Source organism: Hyperolius riggenbachi, chromosome 10, assembly GCF_040937935.1.
Source record: "Hyperolius riggenbachi isolate aHypRig1 chromosome 10, aHypRig1.pri, whole genome shotgun sequence".
Taxonomy (NCBI): Eukaryota; Metazoa; Chordata; class Amphibia; order Anura; family Hyperoliidae; genus Hyperolius; species Hyperolius riggenbachi.
The window spans coordinates 108,498,644-108,525,041 of NC_090655.1; the positions used below are offsets into that span (position 1 = coordinate 108,498,644).

General features: G+C 46.2%; 1 protein-coding gene across 1 annotated transcript in view; it reads right to left on the bottom strand.

The window, feature by feature from the left end:
- Positions 1-16,011: 16,011 nt before the first annotated feature.
- LOC137536715 (CD209 antigen-like protein E) overlaps positions 16,012-26,398 on the bottom strand; it is an 86,865-nt gene continuing 76,478 nt past the window's right edge. Inside the window, exons 6-7 of the mRNA XM_068258940.1 lie at positions 22,002-22,117; positions 16,012-16,141 (exon numbers count right to left, since the gene is read on the bottom strand). Of these exons, the coding sequence (XP_068115041.1) occupies positions 16,012-16,141; positions 22,002-22,117 (246 nt within the window). The remainder of the gene's footprint in view (positions 16,142-22,001; positions 22,118-26,398) is intronic.

Genomic DNA, 26,398 nt, shown 5'->3' on the forward strand with positions numbered 1-26,398 from the left:
TGTGTAGACAAAGCCAAAACCAGCGATGGACAAGTAAAATATACTGCTCCGGGCACTGGGAGGGCATTTTACATTAGGGGGACAGCGTGGAGGCAGTGAGATGGTGGATGCAGCGTCACAAGGCTGATTCCCGAGAGATTTATGCTGAAATCTATCAGGAATTTACCTGTGGTGTATGGGCAGGCAGCAGATTCGATCAGAGAGAGATCTGTCTCTTGGTCGATCTGCCCATACATCTTCTGATGTATGGGCACCTTACAGGATACCTGATGTGACATGATGAGATAGACATGTGTATGTACAGTGCCTAGAACACAAATAACTATGCTGCGTTCCTTTTTTTTCTTTCTCTGCCTGAAAGAGTTAAATATCAGGTATGTATGTGCCTGACTCAGACAGCAAGTGACAACAGTGTTACCCTCACTGATAAGAAATTCCAACTATAAAACACTTTCCTAGCAGAAAATGGCTTCTGAGAGCAAGAAAGAGATAAAAAGGGGAAAACCTTATCAGTGAGGGTCACACTGTAGTCACTTCCTGCCTGAGTCAGGACTGAGTCAGCCACTTACATACCTGATATTTAACTCTTTTATGGCAGGGAAAGAAAAAAAAAGGAACGCAGCATAGTTATTTGCATGCTAGGCACTGTACATACACATGTCTATGTCACATGTCACTTTGGGTATCCTCTGGGGGGGGGTTTGAAAGTAAAAACAGACACTTACCTGGGGCTTCTACCGGCCCCCTGTAGCTGTAATGTCCCATGCCATCCTCCAACGATCATCTGTTCCCCGCTGCCGGCCCCGGTCTAACATGGCATCTCATCACACTGCGGCTGCGCACGTGCTTGCTTCCGCTCGTGTCATCGGAAGCTTACTGCGCAGGCGCAGTACAAGAAAGCTTCGTACTGCGCCTGTGCAATAAGCTCCCGATGACGTGTGCGAGAGCGCTCATTATTCATCTTATTAGACTAATAATTAGTCTTATTAGACAAATAATTAGTCTTATTAGACTTATTCCCGGCAGGGGATGGGTGATCATAGGAGGAAGACGCGGGGCATGACAGCTACAGGGGGCCAGTAGAAGCCCCAGGTAAGTGTCAGATTTTATTTCCAAACTCCCCCCAGAGAACCCCTTTAAGTTGGTTCCTTTGTTATTGCATTCTGAGCACAGTGGTTCACACAGCTGTTTGGAGCACCAGCACTTTTTCTCTTTCTGCAGCAGCCCATTAATGTGTCACCCTAATTATTATAAAGAATTTATATTATGCTGATGTCCTCCATAGTATGTTACAGCGTACATAGTCATGTCACTGACTGTCCTCCAGAGGAGCTCACAATCTAATCCCTACCATAGTCCTAGTCTAATGTCCTACCATATTATTATTATGATGTATTTATATAGCACTGACATCTTCTGCAGCACATTACAGAGTACATAGTCATGTCACTGACTGTCCTCAGAGGAGCTCACAATCTAATTCTACCATAGTCAGCCTAATGTCCTACCATATTTTTATTATTATTATTATTATTATGCACTTGAGTGAACCTAACTTGCCTAATCTCCATGCTCCCATCTAGTGACTGACTAAGCATTACCTCATACTGTGCTGTGTGATCTGTTTTTCTTGTATTCCTGTATTGTCATATTGCTGTATGTCACCCTAAATATTGTCTGTAACCTAAATCAATGTTCAGCGCTGCGTTATATGCTGGCGCTTTATAAATACAATAAATAATAATAATATATAGCACTGACATCTTCTGCAGTACTTTACAGAGTCCATAGTCATGTCACTGACCTTCCATAGTCAATTTAATCACCCTAATCTTGTGATCATTAACCCTAACCTGATACTTTTCTGTATATTTTTTCACATAATCCTATTGTCTAATTCCTAGCCTTACCCTAAAGGGCCAAAAGGTCTTGTCAATACCCAATATCCTGATCTATTAGTATCTCTAACATCCCCCTCTCCTACTTCTGATAAACCCTGGTGCTGTTCCCCAAGTGTATAAATGTGCATGTACATGTGTGCATTTATACATTACCTGTCCTGTGTTGCGGTGCCTGTCCGTCTTTCAAATCCACCACTCTTCTATTAGCCCCATACATGCCACTGGCGCATAGCATGCGGCACGTGTGTGAAGTCACACCCGAGCCAGACCAGTGGCGTGTATAGTGCTAATGGAAGAGCGGCGGATTTGGAAGACGGATGGGCACGGCGATACAGAGCTGGTAATGTATAAATGCACACATGTACATGCACATTTATACACTATGGCAGATGCGGCGCACTTTAGCATGAAATTGATAGTGAATCAGCCTGTGGTGTATGGGCAGCCAACAGATCTCTCTCTTATCAGATTCAATTACAGAGATTTGTCTCTTGGTTGAATCTGCCCATCATCGCTAGATGTATGGCTACCTTAACTAACCTAAAGGCTGGTACACAGAACGCTATTTCCTGTCAGATCAATGGGTCAGAACAATAATTTTCATCATTTCCAATCTACACCTGATTGATTTTAGGATCACTACTTCATAAAATCTTGTTCTTCATCGGGAACAGGTCGGACATACCGGAAATTATTGATTTGACCTGTCGATCTGACGGGAAGTAGCATCATGTGTTCCAGACGTAATGTTTTCCCTTAATTGTATCCCTATCCCCATTATCCTTATCCTTAACCTATATTGTCCAAAATACCTACATTGCATTGCCCAGGCATCTCCAGGGGGGGGGGGGGGCAAAAATGGTCTTTGTCCCCGGGTGCTGAAAACCCTAGCTACGCCTCTGGCCGCATGCCAGGTATGACGGTGTCATGCCATCTTGGACATGTCTTGCCTCAAAGCCGAGAGTCACGCTGGAGCAGCTCTCCTGGCTGCTCTGAACAAACAGGTAGATCAGTGGCTGATCCCGCACCAACTGGAGATCGGCAACGTTGTGTGAGACAACGGCAGCAATCTCTTGTCGGCATTGAGTTTGGGAAAGTTGACACATGTACCCTGCATGGCACAAGTGCTCAATCTCCTAATCTAAAGATTTGTGTGCAAGTACCCAGGCATACAGGAGGTCCTGAAGCAGTCCAGGAAGGTGTGTGGGCATTTCAGGCGTTCCTACACGGCCATGGCACGCTTGGCCGATATTCAGTGGAGAAAAAACTTGCCGGTGAGGCGCTTGATTTGCGATAGCTCGACTCGCTGGAATTCAACATTCTCATGTTTGACTGCCTGCTACAACAGGAGAAAGTCGTTAACGACTATCTGTACAACTACAGTGAAAGGTCATGCTCTGGGGAGCTGGGGATGTTATGGCCGAAGTACTGGACACTCATACGTAATGCCTTCAGGCTCATGCATCCGTTTGAGGAGGTGACAAACCTGGTGAGTCACAGGGAAGGCGCCATCAGCGACTTGATCCCATATGCTTTCTTCCTGGAGCGTGCTGTGCGTAGACTGGTGGATCAAGCTGTAGAGGAGCATGAACAGGAGCATGAACAGGAAGAGCAGGAAGAGTTAAATGAGCGATCACAACCAGAACCAGATGTTTTGTCGAAACCTGCGGCAGCACAGAGGAGGGGGGAGGAGGAGTTGTGTGGGGAAGAGGAGTCAGATGAGGAAGGTGTTTTTTTTTAGCAGGAGGCGGAAGAAAAACTGAAGCAGGCATCGCATGGGGCTTGTGCTGCTCACCTTTCCCATGGTATTGTTCGTGGCTGGGGGGAGGAGGAGAACTTACCTGACAACACTGAGGAAGAGCAAGAGGAGATGGCTAGTACGTCGGCATCCAACTTTGTGCAGATGGCGTCTTTCATGCTGACCAGCCTGTTGAGGGACCCCCGTATAAAAAAACTCAAGGGGAATGACCTGTACTGGGTGGCAACGCTACTAGACCCTCGGTATAAGCACAAAGTGGCGGAGATGTTTCCAAATCACCAGAAGGCAGAAAGGATGTAGCACTTGCAGAACAAGCTGGCAAGTATGCTTTACAGTGCGTTTAAGGGTGATGTCACAGCACAACGGAATAAAGGTGCCACTGCCAGTAATCTTCCTCCTCCTCCTATGTCCTTGCAGGCAAGGACAGGACAGGACACTCTAGCAATCTCATGGTGATGCCGGACATGTGGACATTCTTTACTCCAACGCCTCGCCTTAGCCATTTCGGATCCACCTTCCACCAATGCCTCTGAGCAGCGATGAACCCCTGGACTACTGGGTGCGCATGCTTGACCTGTGGCCAGAGCTGTCACAATTTGCCACCCAACTTCTGGCTTGAACTGCCTCAAGCTTCCTGTCAGAAAGGACCTTCAGTGCAGCTGGAGGCATTGTCAGTGAGAAGAGAAGTTGCCTAGGTTAAAAAAGTGTACAGTACCTCACCTTTAGCAAAATGAATGAGGCATGGATCCCGGAGGGCTACTGCATGCCCAAAGACTAACTCAGTCTCCACACACAGCATCTCTGCCTGCACGCCGTGTGACTTCCTGCCCCAAGACTAAGTCAGTCACACTCCCCACACAGCATCTCTGCCTGTAGGCTGCTTGACTGCCTTCTCCGCCACCACCAACAGGGTCCAGGACTCCAGGTGGATTCCTGAATTCGGTCGCTAACAAAAATAATAATTTTTCTGGTGCGTGTACATGCCTAATTTTTCTGGCTGCACTGCGGCTGCAACAACAAAACAAAAGGCATGTACATGTGTCAATTCCCCTTCGTGATCATTAACTTGCCGCAGTGAAGGGGCTTGCACACAGTGAAGCAATGACCGTCTAAATGAGTGTGTTGGGGGGGCACACCCAAGATAATAAGGTCGTTGCTTCATTGTGGACAGACTAAATTCAATCAGATGGACACTCAGTCACTGTTGTTCTGTCATTACGCTACTTCAGCCCGACCATATGGGCTTGAAAACTGCCATCGCCTGCACTCTCGCCATGGTGCGTACCAGTCCAGCACGGCTGTCACTACACAAACAGCTGTTTGTGGTGTGTTATAGTGTTGGGCGAACATCTAGATGTTCGGGTTCGGGCCGAACAGGCCGAACATGGCCGCGATGTTCGGGTGTTCGACCCGAACTCCGAACATAATGGAAGTCAATGGGGACCCGAACTTTTGTGGTTTGTAAAGCCTCCTTACATGCTACATACCCCAAATTTGCAGGGTATGTGCACCTTGGGAGTGGGTACAAGAGGAAAAAAAAATTAGCAAAAAGAGCTTATAGTTTTTGAGAAAATCGATTTTAAAGTTTCAAAGGGAAAACTGTCTTTTAAATGCGGGAAATGTCTGTTTTCTTTGCACAGGTAACATGTTTTTTGTCGGCATGCAGTCATAAATGTAATACATATAAGAGGTTCCAGGAAAAGGGACCGGTAACGCTAACCCAGCAGCAGCACACGTGATGGAACAGGAGGAGGGTGGCGCAGGAGGAGAAGAAGGCCACGCTTTGTGAGACACAACAACCCCGGCCTTGCATGAGGGCAAGAAGCGTGCGGATAGCAGGCTTTGTACCGCCATGCAGTCATAAATGTAATAAAGATAAGTGGTTCAATAAACAGGGACCACGCGGCAACGCTAACCCAGCAGCAGCAGACGTGATGGAACAGGAGCAGGCGCAGGAGGAGAAGGCCACGCTTTGTGAGACACAACAACCCAGGCCTTGCATGAGGGCAAGAAGCGTGCGGATAGCAGGCTTTGTACCGCCATGCAGTCATAAATGTAATAAAGATAAGTGGTTCAATAAACAGGGACCACGCGGCAACGCTAACCCAGCAGCAGCAGACGTGATGGAACAGGAGCAGGCGCAGGAGGAGAAGGCCACGCTTTGTGAGACACAACAACCCAGGCCTTGCATGAGGGCAAGAAGCGTGCGGATAGCAGGCTTTGTACGGCCATGCAGTCATAAATGTAATAAAGATAAGTGGTTCAATAAACAGGGACCACGCGGCAACGCTAACCCAGCAGCAGCAGACGTGATGGAACAGGAGGAGGCGCAGGAGGAGAAGGCCACGCTTTGTGAGACACAACAACCCAGGCCTTGCATGAGGGCAAGAAGCGTGCGGATAGCATGCTTTGTACCGCCATGCAGTCATAAATGTAATAAAGATAAGTGGTTCAATAAACAGGGACCACGCGGCAACGCTAACCCAGCAGCAGCAGACGTGATGGAACAGGAGCAGGCGCAGGAGGAGAAGGCCACGCTTTGTGAGACACAACAACCCAGGCCTTGCATGTGGACAAAAAGCGTGCGGATATAGCAGCAATGCTTTTTGCCGCCATGCAGTCATAAATGTAATACAGATGAGAGGTTCAATAAACAGGGCCCGGAAACGCAACACCATCCCAGATGTTCATTGGTCATGTTACTTGGTTGGGGTCCTGGAGTGTTGCGTAGTCATTTCCAATCCAGGATTGATTCATTTTAATTTGAGTCAGACGGTCTGCATTGTCTGTAGAGAGGCGGATACGCCGATCTGTGACGATGCCTCCGGCAGCACTGAAACAGCGTTCCGACATAACGCTGGCTGCCGGGCAAGCCAGCACCTCTATTGCGTACATTGCCAGTTCGTGCCAGGTGTCTAGCTTCGATACCCAATAGTTGAAGGGTGCAGATGGATGGTTCGACACAGCTACGCCATCTGACATGTAGTCCTTGACCATCTTCTCCAGGCGATCGGTGTTGGAGGTGGATCTGCACGCTTGCTGTTCAGTGGGCTGCGGCTGCATGGGTGTCAGAAAATTTTCCCACTCCAAGGACACTGCCGATACCATTCCCTTTTGGGTACTAGCTGCGGCTTGCGTTGTTTGCTGCCCTCCTGGTCGTCCTGGGTTTGCGGAAGTCAGTCTGTCTGCGTACAACTGGCTAGAGGAGGGGGAGGATGTCAATCTCCTCTCTAAAGTCTCCACAAGGGCCTGCTGGTATTCTTCCATTTTGACCTGTCTGACTCTTTCTTCAAGCAGTTTTGGAACATTGTGTTTGTACCGTGGATCCAGAAGGGTATAAACCCAGTAATTGGTGTTGTCCAGAATGCGCACAATGCGTGGGTCACGTTCAATGCAGTCTAGCATGAATTGAGCCATGTGTGCCAGAGTCCTACCAGAATCCTCATCATCCTCTTGTGAGCGTTGTGATAGTTGTTGTGATGCATCATAGTCGTCACCTTCCTCCTGGTCTGCTTCTGCTGACCATTCGCGTTGAATTGTGGAAGTCCAACGTGCACCGCTCTGGCCCTCGTCAGTGGTGGCATGAAATTCCTGCTCCAACTCCAGCTGTTCCTCCTCCTCTTCTTCGTCATAGCTGCTGGGGCCAGCGTTCCCTGAGGCGGATGGCCTGATGTTGGTACCATCACGCTGATCGTTTTCTCCTTCAGATTCCCCCAGTTGCATCATGACAGCTGTTTCCTTGATTTTTAACATCGACCTCTTCAGTAAACACAGCAGTGGTATGGTAATGCTGACTGAAGAGTTGTCACTGCTCACAAGCAACGTGGATTGCTCAAAATTTTGGAGGACTTGGCAGAGGTCCAACATGTTGGCCCAATCGGATCCACAGAAGCTTGGCAGCTGGCCGGATGCGCCTCGGTACTGCGCCGTCATGTACTGGACCACTGCACTCTTCTGCTCGCAAAAGCGGGCTAGCATGTGCAGCGTAGAATTCCAGCGCGTAGGGACATCACACAGCAAGCGATGGTGGGGGAGATTGAAGCGCTCCTGCATCTTGGCGAGTGCCCCCGAAGCAGTACTGGAATTTCTACAATGTTTGGACACTCGACGCACCTTCAACAGCAGATCGGGCACGCCTGGGTATGTCCTCAGGAACCGCTGAACTACTAGGTTCATCACGTGCGCCAGGCAAGGGATGTGTGTCAGCTTAGCCAACCTTAAAGCGCGAATGAGATTACTCCCATTATCACACACAACCATGCCCGGTTTCAGGTCCAGCGGTGCCAGCCACAAATCCGTCTGTTCCTTTATTCCCCTCCAAATTTCCTCCCCTGTGTGCTGCTTATCCCCAAGGCAGATTAGCTTCAGCAACGCTTGCTGACGCATGCCAACAGCTGTGCTGCACTGCTTCCACGATCCTACTGCTGCTGGGTTAGCGTTTCCGGATGAGGTACAGCTTTGAGATGCGTTGGAGGAGAAGGAGTCAGAGAGGTAGGTGCTGCTGTTATCCAGTGGGAGGGACGGCGGTGCAGCTGTTTGTGGCGTGGGCAACACCCGTGCCGTAGCAGGTGAGGAATCGCTGCCAGGCTCCACAAGGTTCACCCAGTGCGCGGTAAGGGAGATGTATCGACCCTGGCCGAACGCACTCGTCCAGGTGTCAGTGGTGAGGTGAACCTTGCAGGCAACGGCATTCTTCAAGCTTCGGGTTATTTTGCTGACCACGTGCTCATGCAACTCAGGCACTGCAGAGCGTGCAAAGTGGTAGCGGCTGGGAACCACGTAACGTGGGATGGCCACTGACATCATGCCCTTGAAGCTGTTTGTCTCCACCAATCGATATGGCAGCATTTCGCAGGCCAGAAGCTTGGCTATGCTGGCTGTTACTGCCACGGCCCGGGGGTCATTTGCTGGCAATTTCCTCTTGCGCTCAAACATCTCCGACACAGACAACTGAACCGTAGCGCTGCACACGGAAGGGCTGTTGGTTGTTGTGTTTGATGTACACTGGGAGACCTCAAGAGCACTACTCCGGAAAGTGACAGTGTCAGCGTCGTCTGATGTTTGTGAATGTTGTGAACCACGCAATGGCTGGGCTACTGCTGCTGCTGAGGCGGGTCTGGTGAACCCAAGGGAGGCAGTGTTGTTTCTGGTACCCTGTCCTGACGCGTTTGCCCAAAGAGTGGGATGTTTGGATAGCATGTGACGGCTCATGCTGGTGGTGGAGAGGTTGTTAATATTTTTCCCCCTGCTCAGGCGGGTCTTGCACACCTTGCAAATCGCCATGGTAACATCCTCAGTGCAGTCTTCAAAGAAAGCCCAGACTTTGGAGCACCTGCCTCCTTGCTGGCGATTTCTGTTTGCTCCTCTTTTGCCTCTCACTTGAACTTCCACGCTTGTGGTGCCTGAAATTGCGCGCCGCCTACCTTGTGGCACAAGGCGAACTCGTGCAGCAGTGTGTTCTTCAACAGACTCATCTGTGCTGCTGCTACGACGGCGATGTTCTCGTTCACAAACAAAATCTGGGTCTCTGTCCACATTGTCCATACCCTCCTCTTCCATCTCCTCAAACTCGTCATATGTCATTGTGGGCCACCGCCGTGGAGTAGAGCTCCCCACAACAACCTCTGCGCAGCACACTCCAACGTCGTCTTCCAGATCTTGTCGGCCGACCTCCTGCAATTGCAACCCCTCCTGCCCAAATTGCTCTGGGATTTGGGTTTCCGAGTCCTCTTCGGACTCGCCTCGTATTTCAGTGCGCGGTACATTTCCCACAGTTAACGGTTGTGAATCCAGGCACAACATTTCTGGCTGTTCCTCCATTGACCTTTGAAAGGTGGAAGTTTGTTGGGCTGGGAATAGCTCCTGCGAATACCCCATTGTGTCCTGAGGTAATTCATCGGACTGGTTATCTGGCAGTTGTGTGCGTGGTGTCGCTGCCGGTTGTGTCAGCTTTGTGCCCACTGGCTCCTTGTAACTGGCTGAGGACTCGGACCTCGTGCGTGATGTGCTGGTGCTGCTTAACCCACTGCTGGACGCTTGAGAGGTCATCCAAGTAATTATCTGGTCCTGTTCTTTTGGATTTGTGAGGGTTGTTGTCCTGGACAACATGGGTGGTATTGAGTGGGTTTTCTTGGGTGCTCCCCTGTGGCCTGTACGTGAACCGTCAGGGGAAACACCTCTTCCCTTGCCCCTCCCTCTTTCACCGGATTTCTTCCTCATTTCACTTATCCTTACAGTACACGCTGACTGGCAGCAGTACAGTGGCAGTACAGAAATGCTATACAGTACCACTATTCCCAGCAGCGACACAGAGCACAATGCTATACAGTGACGGGTGAGCGGTGTACCACTATTCCCAGCAGACACAGAACAGTGAACAGAATGCTATATAGTGTGGCTGAGCGAGCGGTGTACCACTATTCCCAGCAGACACAGAACAGTGAACAGAATGCTATATAGTGTGGCTGAACGAGCGGTGTACTACTGTTCCCAGCAGACACAGAACAGTACACAGAATGCTATATAGTGTGGCTGAACGAGCGGTGTACTACTGTTCCCAGCAGACACAGAACAGTACACAGAATGCTATATAGTGTGGCTGAACGAGCGGTGTACTACTGTTCCCAGCAGACACAGAACAGTGAACAGAATGCTATATAGTGTGGCTGAGCGAGCGGTGTACCACTATTCCCAGCAGACACAGAACAGTGAACAGAATGCTATATAGTGTGGCTGAGCGAGCGGTGTACCACTATTCCCAGCAGACACAGAACAGTAAACAGAATGCTATATAGTGTGGCTGAGCGAGCGGTGTACCACTATTCCCAGCAGACACAGAACAGTGAACAGAATGCTATATAGTGTGGCTGAGCGAGCGGTGTACCACTATTCCCAGCAGACACAGAACAGTGAACAGAATGCTATATAGTGTGGCTGAGCGAGCGGTGTACCACTATTCCCAGCAGACACAGAACAGTGAACAGAATGCTATATAGTGTGGCTGAGCGAGCGGTGTACCACTATTCCCAGCAGACACAGAACAGTGAACAGAATGCTATATAGTGTGGCTGAGCGAGCGGTGTACTACTGTTCCCAGCAGACACAGAACAGTACACAGAATGCTATATAGTGTGGCTGAACGAGCGGTGTACTACTGTTCCCAGCAGACACAGAACAGTACACAGAATGCTATATAGTGTGGCTGAACGAGCGGTGTACCACTATTCCAAGCAGACACAGAACAGTGAACAGAATGCTATATAGTGTGGCTGAGCGAGCGGTGTACCACTATTCCCAGCAGACACAGAGTGGCAGTAAACAGAATGCTATATAGTGTGGCTGAGCGAGGTACACAGAGTGGCAGTAAACAGAATGCTATATAGTGTGGCTGTGCAAGCGGTGTACTACTATTCCCAGCAGACACAGAGTGGCAGTAAACAGAATGCTATATAGTGTGGCTGAGCGAGGTACACAGAGTGGCAGTAAACAGAATGCTGAGCGAGCGGTGTACTACTATTCCCAGCAGCGACACACAATGACTGGGGGGGACCCTGGCTAGCGTGGCTGGAGCGCGAACTACCCTGCCTGCCTACCCAAAGCTAAACCCACAGACAAATGGCGGAGATATGACGTGGTTCGGGTATTTATTTACCCGAACCACGTGACAGTTCGGCCAATCAGAGCGCGTTCGGGTCCGAACCACGTGACCCGTTCGGCCAATCACAGCGCTAGCCGAACGTTCGGGGAACGTTCGGCCATGCGCTCTTAGTTCGGCCATATGGCCGAACGGTTTGGCCGAGCACCGTCAGGTGTTCGGCCGAACTCGAACATCACCCGAACAGGGTGATGTTCTGCAGAACCCGAACAGTGGCGAACACTGTTCGCCCAACACTAGTGTGTTACACAGTGAGTTTAGCCTGTCAGTGTGAAGCAGTACACTAATTACACTGCCTGATTGATGTATACACATGCAAGAGGTTTTAAAGCACTGTAGGCCTCCAATTTAGCAATGCAACGTGATTTCTGCCCTTAAACCTTGCTGTGCATCAAATCTGAATTTTTCTCCAGGACTTTTGGCATGTATCCCACTCTGTGCCCCCCTCCAGGTGTTAGACCCCTTGAAACATTTTTTCCATCACTTTTGTGGCCAGAATTAGTGTTTGTAGTTTTGAAAGTTTGCCTGCCCATTGAAGTCTATGGCGGTTCGAGACAACTCTAATTGCTTCATTGTGATACACAAGCCCCTTCACTGCGGCAATGTAATGATCACGAAAGGGAATTGACACATATACATGCCTTTTTGTTTTGTTGTTGCAGCCGCAGTGCAGCAAGAAAAATTAGGCAGGCATGTACACGCACCAGAAAAATGATTATAGCGGCAAATTCAGGAATCCACCTGGAGTCCTGGACCCTGTTGGTGGTGGCGGTGGAAGGCAGTCAAGTGGCCTGCAGGCAGAGATGCTGTGTGGGGACCAACTTAGTCTTGGGGCAGGCAGTCACACAGTGTGCAGGCAGAGATGCTGTGTGTGTGAGGACTGACTTAGTCTTTGGGCATGCCTGACCGTGTTTGCAGACCAGGTATCCGTGGTCATATGGACCCTTGACCCTACGCTGTGTGCTAGAGATGACACCATTGCCTTTGAACATCACGGTACAGTTTGGGTATCACCTTTTTTGAGAAATAATTGTATCTTCCACTGCGGTTTGTGGCTTTGCTTTTGTGTGCTGATTTTCCTCAGGTGGTCATTCCATTGCAGTTTGTGCTTTTCCATCATGTGCCGTCGTATGGTAGTAAGGCTCAATTTTCGGTGGCAGAGAGTACAGATGGCATCGCTCTCATCTGAGGCAGACACACAAAAAAATTCCACACCGCTGAACCCTGGGATGATGGCACTTTGATGATGGCTGCCGACTGAGTGTTAAGTGGGCTGCCAGCATCAGAGCAGGAGGAGGAAGATATGTCATGCTTCCGTGCGGAAGCTGAGGAAGATGAGGTGTTCTGTGTTAAATAGTCAACTACGTTCTGGCAATATTGGGGGTTGATGGCACGTGCCTTCTTCTGAACACTGTACTTTGGTTGAGGGCCGCACAAAATCACAACAGCACGACCTTGAACAGACCTGCCGGGTGGCCTGCCTCTGGCTCGGCCTCTGCCTGTTGTTTTGTCCATATTTGGGGGATGAAGTGAAAGATATGCACCGACTTGACTAATACAATGTGCAGTCGCACAGATACAGTGAAAGGTACTGACTGCTGGTATAATACAATGTGCAGTCACACAGATGCAGTGAAAGGTATACACTGACTGCTGTATAATGATTAGATGAATACACTTGAAATCCTATAACAAGAATCTGTTATGGAGGGCAAGTCTGCCATCCATTCAAGTGAAAGGTATGCACTGACTGGTATAATGCAATGTGCAGTCACACAGGTGCAGTGAAAAGGTATGCAGTGACTGGTATATAAAACAGCATGCGGTCACACAGATGCAGTGAAAGGTATGCAGTGACTATAACAATGTGCAGTCACACAGGTGCAGTGAAAAGGTTGCAGTGACTGCTGGTATAGCAATGTGCAGTCACACACGTGCAGTGAAAAGGTATACAGTGACTGCTGGTATAACAATGTGCAGTCACCCAGGTGCAGTAAAAAGGTTACAGTGACTGCTGGTATAAAAATGTGCAGTCACACAGGGGTAGTGAAAATGGATGCAGTGACTGCTGGTATATAAAACAGTGTGCGGTCACACAGGTGCAGTGAAAGGTATCCACGGACTGGTATATAAAACAGCGTGCGGTCACACAGATGCAGTGAAAGTTAAGCAGTGACTGCTATATAAAACAGCGTGCGGTCACACAGTTGCAGTGAAAGATATGCATGGACTGGTATATAAAACAGAGGGCAGTCACGCAGATTGCAGTGAAAGCTATGCAGTGACTGCAATATAAAATAGCGTGCGGTCACACAGATGCAGTGAAAGCTATGCAGTGACTGCTATATAAAACAGCATGCGGTCACACAGGTGCAGTGAATGGTCTGCAGTGACTAGTATTATAATACAATGTGCAGCAGTCACATTAGGCACTGAATGTGCTGGGCCTGGCACAGTATAGCAATTAGCAAGGGCCAGCTGTGACAGATAGGGCTGTATATGCAGTGTCAGTGGGCCACACACACAAAAACAAACACATCACAAGAACATTAGCTCTCAAAAGAGCTGTTTTGGTAATGCTTTTCAGCAACAAATATCAGCAAGGAGCAAGCTAACAACAGCCTGACTAAGCTTTCCCTATCTCTGCACCAACCTCTCTCAAAGTTTAGCCCAATGATGTAGTATAGGGGGCGGGTCGAACTTGCATAAAGTTCGCTATTTGCCGCGAATATGAACCAGCAATTTTCGTGAGAACAAGTTAGCTGGCAAACGGCCCATCTCTAGAAACAAGAAGAAACAATAAAGAGATACCAACAATGTTCTAAATAAAGGATTAGGCCGGGTTCACATCAGCGTTAAAAACCAGACAGTAAGCGGAACGCAACGGAACGGATACTGTACAAATGGAACGGATGTGAACAGATACAATGTTAACCTATGGAACCGTTCACATGCGTCCGATCTTAAGGATCCATTGCATGCGTTAAGCTGAATGAAATGCAGCTTTGCTACAACAACAATTTTTCTGGGCTGCTGAGCCCAGCACACCGGAAGCGGCAGATAAAGCCCAGAATTAGGGGCAATGAGAGAATGGAACATTTCTTCATGCTAGTGAAGAAACGGACTGTTCGGAAGGCAAAATACACTGGGAGTGGGGGTCTGGGGGGATGTAGGTACGTAAACCGGGCCGTGCCTGAGCAGGCGGGTGGGTGAGGGAGGGTGCCGCAGCCGTGCAAGCGGGTGAGAGAGCGTTAAAACTTACCCAGGTGTCTTCTTGATTGCAGAAGGTTCATTGTTTAGTTACAGAGCATTGCAGCCCGGCTGCAATGAAGAAGACACCTGGGTAAGCCTTTACCCCTCCCTCACCTGCCCGAATGCTGCAACCTCCCTCACCCACAAAGCTGCTGCACCCTCCCTCACCTGCTGGAGTGGCAGAGTGAAAACGGATCCAATCGACCAGTGATCAGATCCATTTTCATGGATCCGTTTGCCAGTGTGGACCAAGCCATATGGATCTGGGGAAGCAGAGACCAGATCCTCTTTACCTGATCCAATAGGCTTAAAAATACAGTGTGAACCGGGTCTTACATAGAAAAGAAAATGTTAGAAATTGTCTGTGTGTAAATTATAATGTATTTATTGCTTGGAGCAAATTACTAAAAGGAAAAATATTTAATTTCTCCCACGACTTTTATCTGGAATCAATTTGACTAACCTAAATTCATGTAAGTTTATTAATAGTATAAGGAAAGAAATTTGAACTTGGAATATTTAAGAGAATTAATGTACTTTATCCATTACCTCGCCATGGGCCTGATGCACTAAATCCAGTAAATTTTCATGTGTAGGCAGCACGCAACTATTTTAGTGATCGTAATGCTAGGGGAGCATGGCCGTTACTCTATTAGTGCCACGTTACCAGTTTAATGCGGGGATTGCTATGGTAACACGCATTATGCTAAAAATGTTGGTAAACCTGTTGTGGACAGAGAGCAGATGACAATTTTACCGGTACTACAGATGGTGAGGTAGAGCACATTGTGTAATTAACATGTGTTACCTACGTAATTACCAAGGTTTCCGAACATGAGCAGGGTATTGGTAATACAGAAGTAGCGTACCACATGGCACCCTAATAACTTGAACATTACCTAGGTAATACTGGGTCAGGTCATTTTGGCACCCACTCTGCACAACCCAGCGCTTGATTTGGGTGCCAATATTTCCGTAATGTTAACTACAGCTGTAGCGCAGCCCTAATCACAATACAATTACTGTAATGCCACCTATAACCGGACTCCAAAGAAACAAATTAGGTAATTGATAGGGGATGATGTTTGATATATTCCCAGAGATTATGTAGCTCAGATAGAACCATCTTTTTGGCTTCTCCCTGCACCCAAATTACTCACGGTGGCTGGAACATATGGACGGGTAATATACCCTTGGTAGTACTGGTAAAATTTCTGTGTAATCTTCTCGCACAGCAGTTTTACCAACATTTGCAGAATACATACCTATATGTGGTGACTCTAATCCTACTTTAACATTTGACCAAACTAAAATAAAAAAACAACAAAACATAAAATATATATATATATATATATATATATATATATATATATATATATATATATATATATTCTTCTACTTGATTAATGTGTTGTTGTGTTACAGTCCATGGAGTCAAACACTCTTTAGATTTGTACAGCTTTCTTTTGGCAAATGTAGTAGTTTATAGAATTGCAGTTCTCAGAACTATACGTATTCTCTGACAATTTCACTGTGCCACAGTTGTGTCCACCTTCACCGTGTTTTAAATTATTCCTTTAAAATCAATTCAAAACAAACATTATTAAAACAGCAATGTAAAACAGATTTTTATCCATAAATATTTAAAATATAATCAAAGATGTTTTAAATAATTTCAATCATCTGCGAATGGCCCACATAGACGTTTACATTTACCAGTAGCTTTTTAACTGCACTTAAATTTAAAATTAAAATGTATGAACAATGTTCTGCCATTAATAGATTTGGCACCCAAAATGTAATTTTTGGCAAAACCAGTTATTGTAAAAAGCAAAATACAGTGTAATCAAAAATAGGAAGTACAAATATCTCCCTGCATTGTTTGTTTTATAACTATTTAAATGGATACAAACCCAGGACAGTGTGCCCCCCTGAAGATGTGCCATGGCATGAGACAAGTTTTGCATAGGAGATCTGTGATCAAGGACAGATCTACACAGACATCCAAATGTGGATAACTATTTTTCTTCACCATCGGCCTCCATTTTTAATGCTATTCTGGCAGCAGATGACTATTCTGGCAGCAGATGGACAAGGTGCACACATGTCCAATTGCATGCATTGCACTATTGCTTAAAGTGAACCTCCAGACTAAAAACCGACTCAGCAGCACTGAAAAGGCCTGGTGTTTCTTTAACAGTTTCACAGCATCAGAACTTTGTTTCTCTTATACAAGCCTCATTTTTAGCTGCCCAGAAGAAAACTGCCTGGGCAGTTTTCCCCTTATGCTGTGCAAAGCATGATGGGATTTCTGATGTTGTTCTCGTTCTGCTGTTTTGGTACAATTTTTTTTTTAACATTTTGAATTTGACATTTGAAGCCTAGTGCGTGCAGCTGGGAGGGGTTATCAGGACAACTGACAGTTGGAACTGTGTCTCATGCTCCCTGTCACCTCCTTTCAACCAAAAAGATGGCTGCCCCCATGACAAAGATGGCAGCCCCCATGAATCACAAACATTTGCCTGTTCTTTTAAAACAGGGTGGTTAAGAGATTATATTACCTATCTATTTTAATTAACATAACTAATGTAACTTAATGACAGTATGTTTGTTTAGGTTGAAGTTCCCCTTTAAACATCTTTTTTTTGTATTTGAGGAACATTGGATGAGAAATCTGTTCCAGCACAAAGGAGGAGATGCTTTATATTTTATGTAAACCTTTAAGGCAGATTATATTTATTCATCACAAATGAGCCTCACCATGATTTACAGTATGTGTGTGGTGATGACTTCCTGTTTTCACCTATGTACAGTTCAAGCTATGCATTTTGCCTTCAAAGGTAACCTGTAAGTTTAAAAAACTAAAAAAAAAAAAACACCTCGGTAGGAGGAAGCCTCTGGATCCTAATGAGGTTTCCCCATCCTCAGCCAGCCTGATCCAGTGCTGGCAGCCATGAACTAATAGCAACACTAATATTTACATTGGCCTGCCTGTGCAGGTGAACTAGCGGCTTTCCGCTTGGGCTCCAGCAGAAATAACTGAGTCCGCTTTACTGGGCAAGGGCAGATGGCTCGCGCCTGTGCAGTAGAGTGGACCCTATCGGGTTGGGCTGTTTCCGCTCAAGCCCGTGCTGACAGCTGATTTTACACTAGACTGTCATGGCTGCCATTTAGAATTCAGTCTTAAAAATTCAGATCTTATACTGAAAATAAAAATGTGAGATTCAGTTTTATGTAACTAATGTTCTATTTATCATTAGCACTGCTTATACAATTAATTATCTAATACATTTAAATTGAGTTCAGATTTGCATGAAAGTAGAGCCGTAACCAAAATACCATAATGAATAAAATTGCTTATTGTTCTACAATATGAATTCATAAATGATTTAGTTAGTTTTTGACCGTTCTAAGATTCAGAAATGTATCACAGTAAGCAACAGCCTTAGTACTGGCAAGTGATCTCTGCAGAATGTTTGTTACTGAGAGTTCTAAAGTAATTTTTTGACAGGAAATGACATGGGTGTCTCCCAAAAGATAATAATACGATGTACAAGAGGCATTATTGTCGAAAAAAAACATTTCTCAGCTTTTATATTTATTTAAGCAAAACGTGTCCAATCCAAAATTACTCATACCGTTCACAATCTATCACAGTCTGTGGGAAATTCCTATACCATTCCAAATAGTCTTAGCTGTTATAAAGCATCATAAATACCATGATTAATTTGGAACAGTTGTTTAAATGAACTCAACAGGTGAAAAACAGCAACTCTCTGCAGTTGGTTTGTGGACAGTCATGGCTAAGACATGGGAGCTCAGCAGTGGCGTACCTAGGGTATTTGACACCCGGTGCTGGGTATTATAAGACCCCCCCCTCCCCCCAAAAAAAGTAAAGGGGCAAAAAACGGGTGGGGGTATAACATGCGGCGTGCTGCAAAAAATGGGCGTGGCCGTGACCGAATGAGGGCGGAGCTAACTGTAATTTACCGTGAACCCGGGGTGAGAGTGATATGGAGGCTGCCATATTTATTTCCTTTTAAACAATACTAGTTGCCTGCCAGCCCTGCTGATCTATTTGGCTGCAGTAGTGAACTGAATCACACCAGAAACAAGCATGCTTGTTCAGGGTCTATGTTTAAAAGAATTAGAGGCAGAGGACAAGCACGGCAGCCAGGCAACTGGTATTGCTTAAAAGGAGATAAATATGGCAGCCTCACTATTATTCTCACCTCGGGTTCCCTTTAAAAGTGCAACGCAAAGACAGTGGACCCAAGTTTTGGTGACCCTTTCCCCAGAAAATTCACATACTTGTCCAGGTTTTCTCAAGAAAATACACGTAATGTGTGCAGATTTGCCCAGAAAATACATGCAATCATGTCGGCAGATTTGTCCAGAAAATACATGCAATCATGTCGGCAGATTTGCCCAGAGAATACATGCAATCATGTCGGCAGATTTGCCCAGAAAATACATGCAATCATGTCGGCAGATTTGCCCAGAGAATACATGCAATCATGTCGGCAGATTTGCCCAGAGAATACATGCAATCATGTCGGCAGATTTGCCCAGAGAATACATGCAATCATGTCGGCAGATTTGCCCAGAGAATACGTTCAATCATGTCAGCAGATTTGCCCAGAGAATACGTTTAATCATGTCAGCAGATTTGCCCAGAAAATATATGCAATCATGTCGGCAGATTTGCCCAGAAAATACATGCAATCATGTCGGCAGATTTGCCCAGAAAACACTTCAATCGTGAAGCAGACCTGGCCAGAACATAAACGTAAAAATATAAATTAAAAAAATAAAATAAAAACCATTTACTCACCTGCAGCAGAGCTCCTGTTCCGGGCCTCCGTCCGGTGCGCAGCTCCCACGATCCTCTGCAGACAGTAACTGAAACTCCCAAAGTCTCCAAAGCAGGGCTTCGGACATTTTACTATAGCCCTGCTCTGCTGCTGCGGTGAACTGACACGGCATCTATTAGATGCCGAAAGTCAGTTCACGCTGGGGGGTGCTTGGAGAATTTTAGGGGGTGCTTTAGCACCCAAAGCACCCCCCCGGTGCCGCAACTGCCCCCAGTATAGGTAGATAGTATGGTATGGTGCCCCTCCCCCCTATAGGTAATATAGTGGCCCCCAGTATAGCTAGTGTAGCGACCCCCATGGCCAGTGTAGCTAGTATAGTGGCCCCGTATAGCTGCCCCCAGTATAGGTAGTATAGTGGCCCCCAGTATAGGTAGTATAGTGGCCCCCAGTATAGGTAGTATAGTGGCCCCCAGTTTAGGTAGTATAGTGGCCCCCAGTTTAGGTAGTATAGTGACCCCCAGTATAGCTAGTGTAGCGACCCCCATGCCCAGTGTAGCTAGTATAGTGGCCCCCGTATAGCTGTCCCCAGTATAGGTAGTATAGTGGCCCCCAGTATAGGTAGTATAGTGGCCCCCAGTATAGGTAGTATAGTGGCCCCCAGTTTAGGTAGTATAGTGACCCCCAGTATAGCTAGTGTATCGACCCCCATGCCCAGTGTAGCTAGTATAGTGGCCCCCGTATAGCTGCCCCCAGTATAGGTAGTATAGTGGCCCCCAGTATAGGTAGTATAGTGGCCCCCAGTATAAGTAGTATAGCGGCCCACAGTGTAGCTATCATAGTGCCCCCCCCCACCCCCAGTGTAGCTAGATGGAGGGTGACAGCAGGGATAGCGGTGGGGAGGGGGGGACATAGCCCCTCCCTCACCTGGGTCCCCTCCTTCTGCCTCTCTCATCCCCCCCCAAAATGCGGGCAGCGGGCACCGGGCAGCAAACGGCGAGCAGGCGGGCGCGGAGAATACTCACGTTACTTCCGCGTATCAGTCTGGAACGCTGCGTCGCCGTCACATGCCTCTTCTGCGCCTCCAATGATTGGAGGCGCAGAAGAGGCACGTGACGGCGACGCAGCGTTCCAGGCTGATACGCGGAAGTGACGTAAGTATTCTCCGCGCCCGCCTGCTCGATGCCCACTGCCCCCAGCCCGCTGCCCGCAAATTTGAGGGGGGGGGGAAGAGAGGCAGAAGGAGGGGACCCAGGTGAGGGAGGGGGGGATATGTCTCCCCTCCCCGCCGCTATCCCTGCTGTCACCCCTCCTCCTAGCGCTGCTCTTCCCCGCTCCTGCATTACTTTGTCTATGGTGGGTCGTGGCGACACCCCCCTGGCTGTCTGGCACCCGGTGCGCCACGCCCCCTGCGCCCTGTGGTAGGAACGCCACTGGAGCTCAGTGAGGACCTGCGGCTGCGCATTGTGGCTGCTCACAAGTCAGGGAAGGGCTACAAGGCCATTTCTAAAGGTTTTCAAGTTCCAGTGACTACAGTGAAAAGTATTATTAAACAATAAAAGATATTCCGTACTGTAGAAAATATCAGAGGTCGTGGTCGGAAGTCAAAAGTGACACCTGTGCTGGCCAGGAGGATTGTGAGAGAGGTGGAAAAGAATCCAAGGATCACCACCAAGGCCTTCCTGGTGAATCCGGGTTCTGCTGGTGGCAATGTCTCAAGGCAGACAATCCAACGGACACTGCACACTGCTGGGTTCCACGGATGCAGACCAAGGAGTACGCTACTTCTCCAGATAAGGCACACAAAAGCTCGCTTGGCCTTTGCAAATGCTCATCTGGACAAAGGAGAAGACTTCTGGTCTTCTGTGCTATGGTCAGATGAAACACAAATTTAATTGTTTGGTCATAATGAGGTTTCCTTAATTTGGCGCAAAAAAAGAGAAGTCTGCAGAGAAACTTTGCCTTGGGCACCAGTGGACATCTCAGCATGACAATGACCAAAAACACACAGCAAAAGTGGTGAAGAAATGGTTAGCAGACAACAACATTAACGTTTTGGAGTGGCCCAGCCAGAGTTCTGACTTGAATCCAATTAAGAATCTGTGGAGGGAGCTAAAGATCAGGGTGATGGCAAGAAGACCCTCCAACCTGAAATATTTGGAGCTCATTGCTAAAGATAAATGGGCAAAACTACCTGTGGAGACATGCAAAAAGCTGATCTGCAATTATAGGAAGCGTTTGATAGCTGTAATAGCCAATAAAGGCTTTTCTATTGATTATTGAGAAGGGTATGAATAATTTTGGACTGGACACTTTTTGATCAAATGTAAATAAAAGCTAAGAAATGCTTTTTTTTCCACATGTGCATCGTCTGATTATCTTTTGGGAGACACCTATGTCGTTTCCCGTCAAAAAATTACTTGCTGGTTGAATAAAACTAACTTTAAGTCAACATTTGCCAGGGGTATGAATTATGGGTATATATATATACAGTACACTTAGAAGGAGCTCTGTGTTTTTACTTTCAAAAGACATACTGAAAAATCATAATGAAAAATTATCAATTCTCAATTTTACTTCTTAGAAAACTTAGCTAAGAATCCAAAATAATTTAGCATACTCACTTGAAATTCGTCATACAAGAATCACAATCTGCCCAAACCCAGTTTCTGGTTTCCTTATCAAAATAGAGGCCAATCCAATAAAAGTCTTGATATGGTGTAATATTTTCTTTAAAAATCTGTTCATTAAAAAAGTGCTAAAGTTTATCACAGAGAAATAATTAAGAGCCGTTCTTTCTTATTCAATTACAGGTATATGCATTTTTAGATTTATGTTACAGCACATTTACGTACTAGTCAAGGACAGTGATGGCAAATTTGGTGTTCCTACCATGTAAGGGAGCTTTGCTATTAAAGTGGACCCAAACCAAATATTTTTTTTAATTCAAAATATTTAGTTGCACCACTCTGACACATACAAAGATAAATAAACACTCCTTCAAGCCTATGAGCATTTCAGTACATGCTTTTCACCCTTCTCTTTTCATAACTATGGTTATACAGGGGGCAGCCATTAGCAATTCCTCCTTTGCTGGACACCTCCTACTCCACCAGTTTGCCGGATTCTGTCCCGGCAACATGTAAGGAAGGGAGGAGTTCCTCCAATAAATGTAAAATATTTTATATTTGTCATCATGCAGCTGAAAAAAAGGCTATTTTTTATTATAATTTAGAAAATAGATTTTATTTCTGAAATCTTGTATTTTTAATTTGTGTCCACTTTAACTGCTTAAGTCGACAGGAGATGATCACAAATTAATTTTTACCGTGATCCCCGCGATCACGACCGTGATTGCATTTCGAATATTGGTAATCACGGAATTTCCGTGGCCGATTTCCGTGATCCAGAATCGATAACGGCGTTGAATACCGAAGTCGAATAGTGAAAAAATGCTTATGAATCACGGCTATTCCGTGATCATGAAAAATATCTGCCCATCACTGTCCTTGACTGTCAGGCATCAGATTTCACTTGTCACTTGTCAGTCTGGTTAATGAAGGGTGGGGAGAGAGAGATCATATGAGTGCTACAATCCAACTAGGTATTTAGCGCATGCATATAATAAAGACTCCAGGTAAAAAGGGTGCCAGATAAAACGTAAAATATTGTTTATAATACTGATATTCTACTATTCCCCACTGTAAACTCTATATTTACGTTTACTAAAATGAAGAACAGTAAAAGTGATAAAATATATAAGGGGGCTTTGCTATTAACTGCTAAAGTTTGGCCGCTTTTTAATCACAAATACTTTTTGTTTGAAATTTAAAATCGATTTTCTCAAAAACTAAATGTTTTTTTTTTTTTTTTTAAGTTGTAGCCACATCTCACCTTGGTAATCCATGCAATTTTGGTGATTGTAGCATGTATTGGGGCTTTGCTATTAGCTAAAACGTGTTTCCGTGATCACGGCCGTGAATTTCCACGATTGCTTCATTCACGGGAAAAATCCGGGTCGAAATCGTGAGTCCATTTCAAATCTGGAAATTAATCACGCCATTTCTGGATTTTTTTCCAACCACGGTGAATAGTCGACTCCGTGATTGGGGGGGGGGGGGTGTAATCCGAGCATCACTGGTCAAGGAAAACAATCCCCACCATAAGCTAATTTTAGCAGTGTGCAATATGCAAGGACATCAGGCCGGTCAATATAACTGAATGGGGTCAGCACTACAATGCTGAATAATGCAGGTGCCATGCATTTCTGTAAAACACATGGCCACCCGCATTGCAGGGCAATGCAAGAGTGTGCCTGGACTCAATACTCAGACAAAATGGGCCTCAGTAGAGCTGTACTCTGAGTCCTCTCCAGTTTCCACACTGCCAAGTGGAGGCCTGGATAAAGGAAAGTGGGGAAGTAATAGTATTTAGCAGATTTTTTCTCATTCAAATGACTTTTTCCATATATACTCGGATATAAGTCGACCTCATGTATAACTTGACCCCAGAAACAGACCCTTTAACCTCCTTGGCGGTAACCCCGTGTGTGACACGGGGTAAGCCGCCGGAGGGTGCCGCTTGGGCCCTGCTGGGCCGATTTACATAATTTTTTTTTCAAACACGCAGCTAGCACTTTGCTAGCTGCGTGTTTGGTCTGATCGCCGCCGATGCGCCGCTACCCGCCGTGGATACAGGCCCCCCGGCATACCCCTTGCGCAGCCTGGCCAATCGCCACCAGGTTACGCTATGGGGTGGATCGGGACTCCCTGTGACATCACGACGTCCATGACGTCGATTATGTCACTCCGTTCGTCGCCATGGCGACGGGGGAAGCCCTCAAGGAAATCCCGTTCAGAACGGGATTTCCTTATGGGCAAGCGGCGCCGGCGGCGATCGGAGGGGACGGGCGGACGCCACGGGGAGGGGGGAAGCATGTAGCTAGCGTTAGGCTAGCTACATGCTAAAAAAAAAAAAAAGGTGAAAAAAACCCCCGCTAGGGGGGTTAATCTGCAATTTTTAAAGACTCAAGTATGAGTTGGCCAAGGAAAGTTAATACTGTAGCTGCATGTGGGGGCCATGAGGGTTACTGGCTGCACTTGGGGACCAAGAGGGATTAATGTCTGTACTGCATAAAGTACTGCAGCCATTAATTCCTCCTGGTCCCTATGTGCAGCCATTAACCCCTCCTAATCCCCAATTGCAGTCAGCACCTATCCCAGAAATGCATCATAAAAAAATGCAAATCTGTAACATTTCCTCTGGTGCAGATTAAAGACCCAAATATTGGTCACAATGAGAAGGCCATGTTAGGCTAACATAAGGCAATTTTTAAAGCTGTAGATCTGATGCTCAGATCGCTAATCTAATATTTATAAATAGCTCCATGCATCTTAATCCTACACCTTTTCAGACCCTCTTTACTGATCTCTATTCCCTTTATTTTTTTGCAACCCCTTTCATTACTCAGTTTGCCAACTGTGTGACAGAAATAAAGTATCTAATTTGCATATAAATAAATCACCTTTTAACATTTCCTATGTGTGATTTACGGACTAACTTCAGCAACTATAAGAGAATAAGAACCCATATAGGCTATATATTATAAATCAATGCAACAAAAAGTCTAATAAGTACCGGTGATTGAAACAATTTATTAAGAGAACAAATCCCAAATGAATAAAATCAATTAAAACATTAAGGGGTAAACAGCCCAATCAGTACACAAACATGATTGTAAATATATTGCAAAAAATCTGATACATATAATCGGCTAAAAAACAAATATAATGTACACAGAGCCAGATCCTAGAAAACCTCTGACATCAAATAAATAAATAGTAGTGTCAGCAAAGAAAACCAAGTCTGTGTATGTCTGTCAAAATTCATTTCTGTGGAAAATAATGCTGCCCATAGGGTCAAGGTCACGTGTCCTGAAGTGCGCTGTGCCCCCGCTCGCCCCACACATTCCATGATCCCACTCACTTCTCCAGAGGTCAAAGGTCAAGGGACCATCCATGTTTAAGTACTCCCGGCAAGTCTGCTGAAGTGCCCTTCACTTCCACCTTGCGGCGACTCTATGCAAGGCTACGCACATGACGTCACCACGCATTTTGTACCAGTGATTGAAACAATTTTTTAAGAGAACAAATCCCAAATGAATAAAAACCCAATCAGTACACAAACATGATTGTAAATATATTACAAAAAATCTAATACATACAATCGGCTAAACAACAAATATAAACACACAAAAAATAATAAGAAACAGTCATGTAATGATAAGTGCGAGATCATGTCAAATGTGTATTCATGCACATGCACATACATTTACATTATATTTTTCGTGCAATAATTTTTTTTTTCACTTTTATTATTGTATATTTTTTGTATTAAATTTAGAGGTGTGCAACTTTTTTTATGCTCATGAGTTCCTCCCTTTTCCCCACTTTATGTATTTATATTTATATATCATATATTTTTCACATTTTCCCCATATATTTGGATATTCTATAACTGACATGTGCACTATCTCTTTCTACCACTACATGGCAGTCCGCTGGATTTATATATCAGCCTTAAAGGAATACTGTAGGGGGGGTCTGGGGAAAATGAGTTGAACTTACCCAGGGCTTCTAATGGTCCCCCGCAGACATCCTGTGCCCGTGCAGCCACTCTGGCCCCGCCTCCAGTTGACTTCTGGAATTTCAGACTTTAAAGTCTGAAAACCACTGCACCTGCGTTGCCGTGTCCTCGCTCCTGCTGGTGTCACCAGGAGAGTACTGCGCAGGCCCAGTATGGTCTGTGCCTGCGCAGTACACTCCTGGTGACATCAGCGGGAACAAGGACACGGCAATGCAGGCGCAGTAGTTTTCCGACTTTAAAGTCTGAAATTCCAGAAGTGAACCGGAGGCGGAGCCGGAGCATTGGTGAGTGGCTGCACGGGCACAGGATGTATGTGGGGGACATTAGAAGCCCCGGGTAAGTTCAACTCATTTTCCCCTGACCCCCCTACAGTATT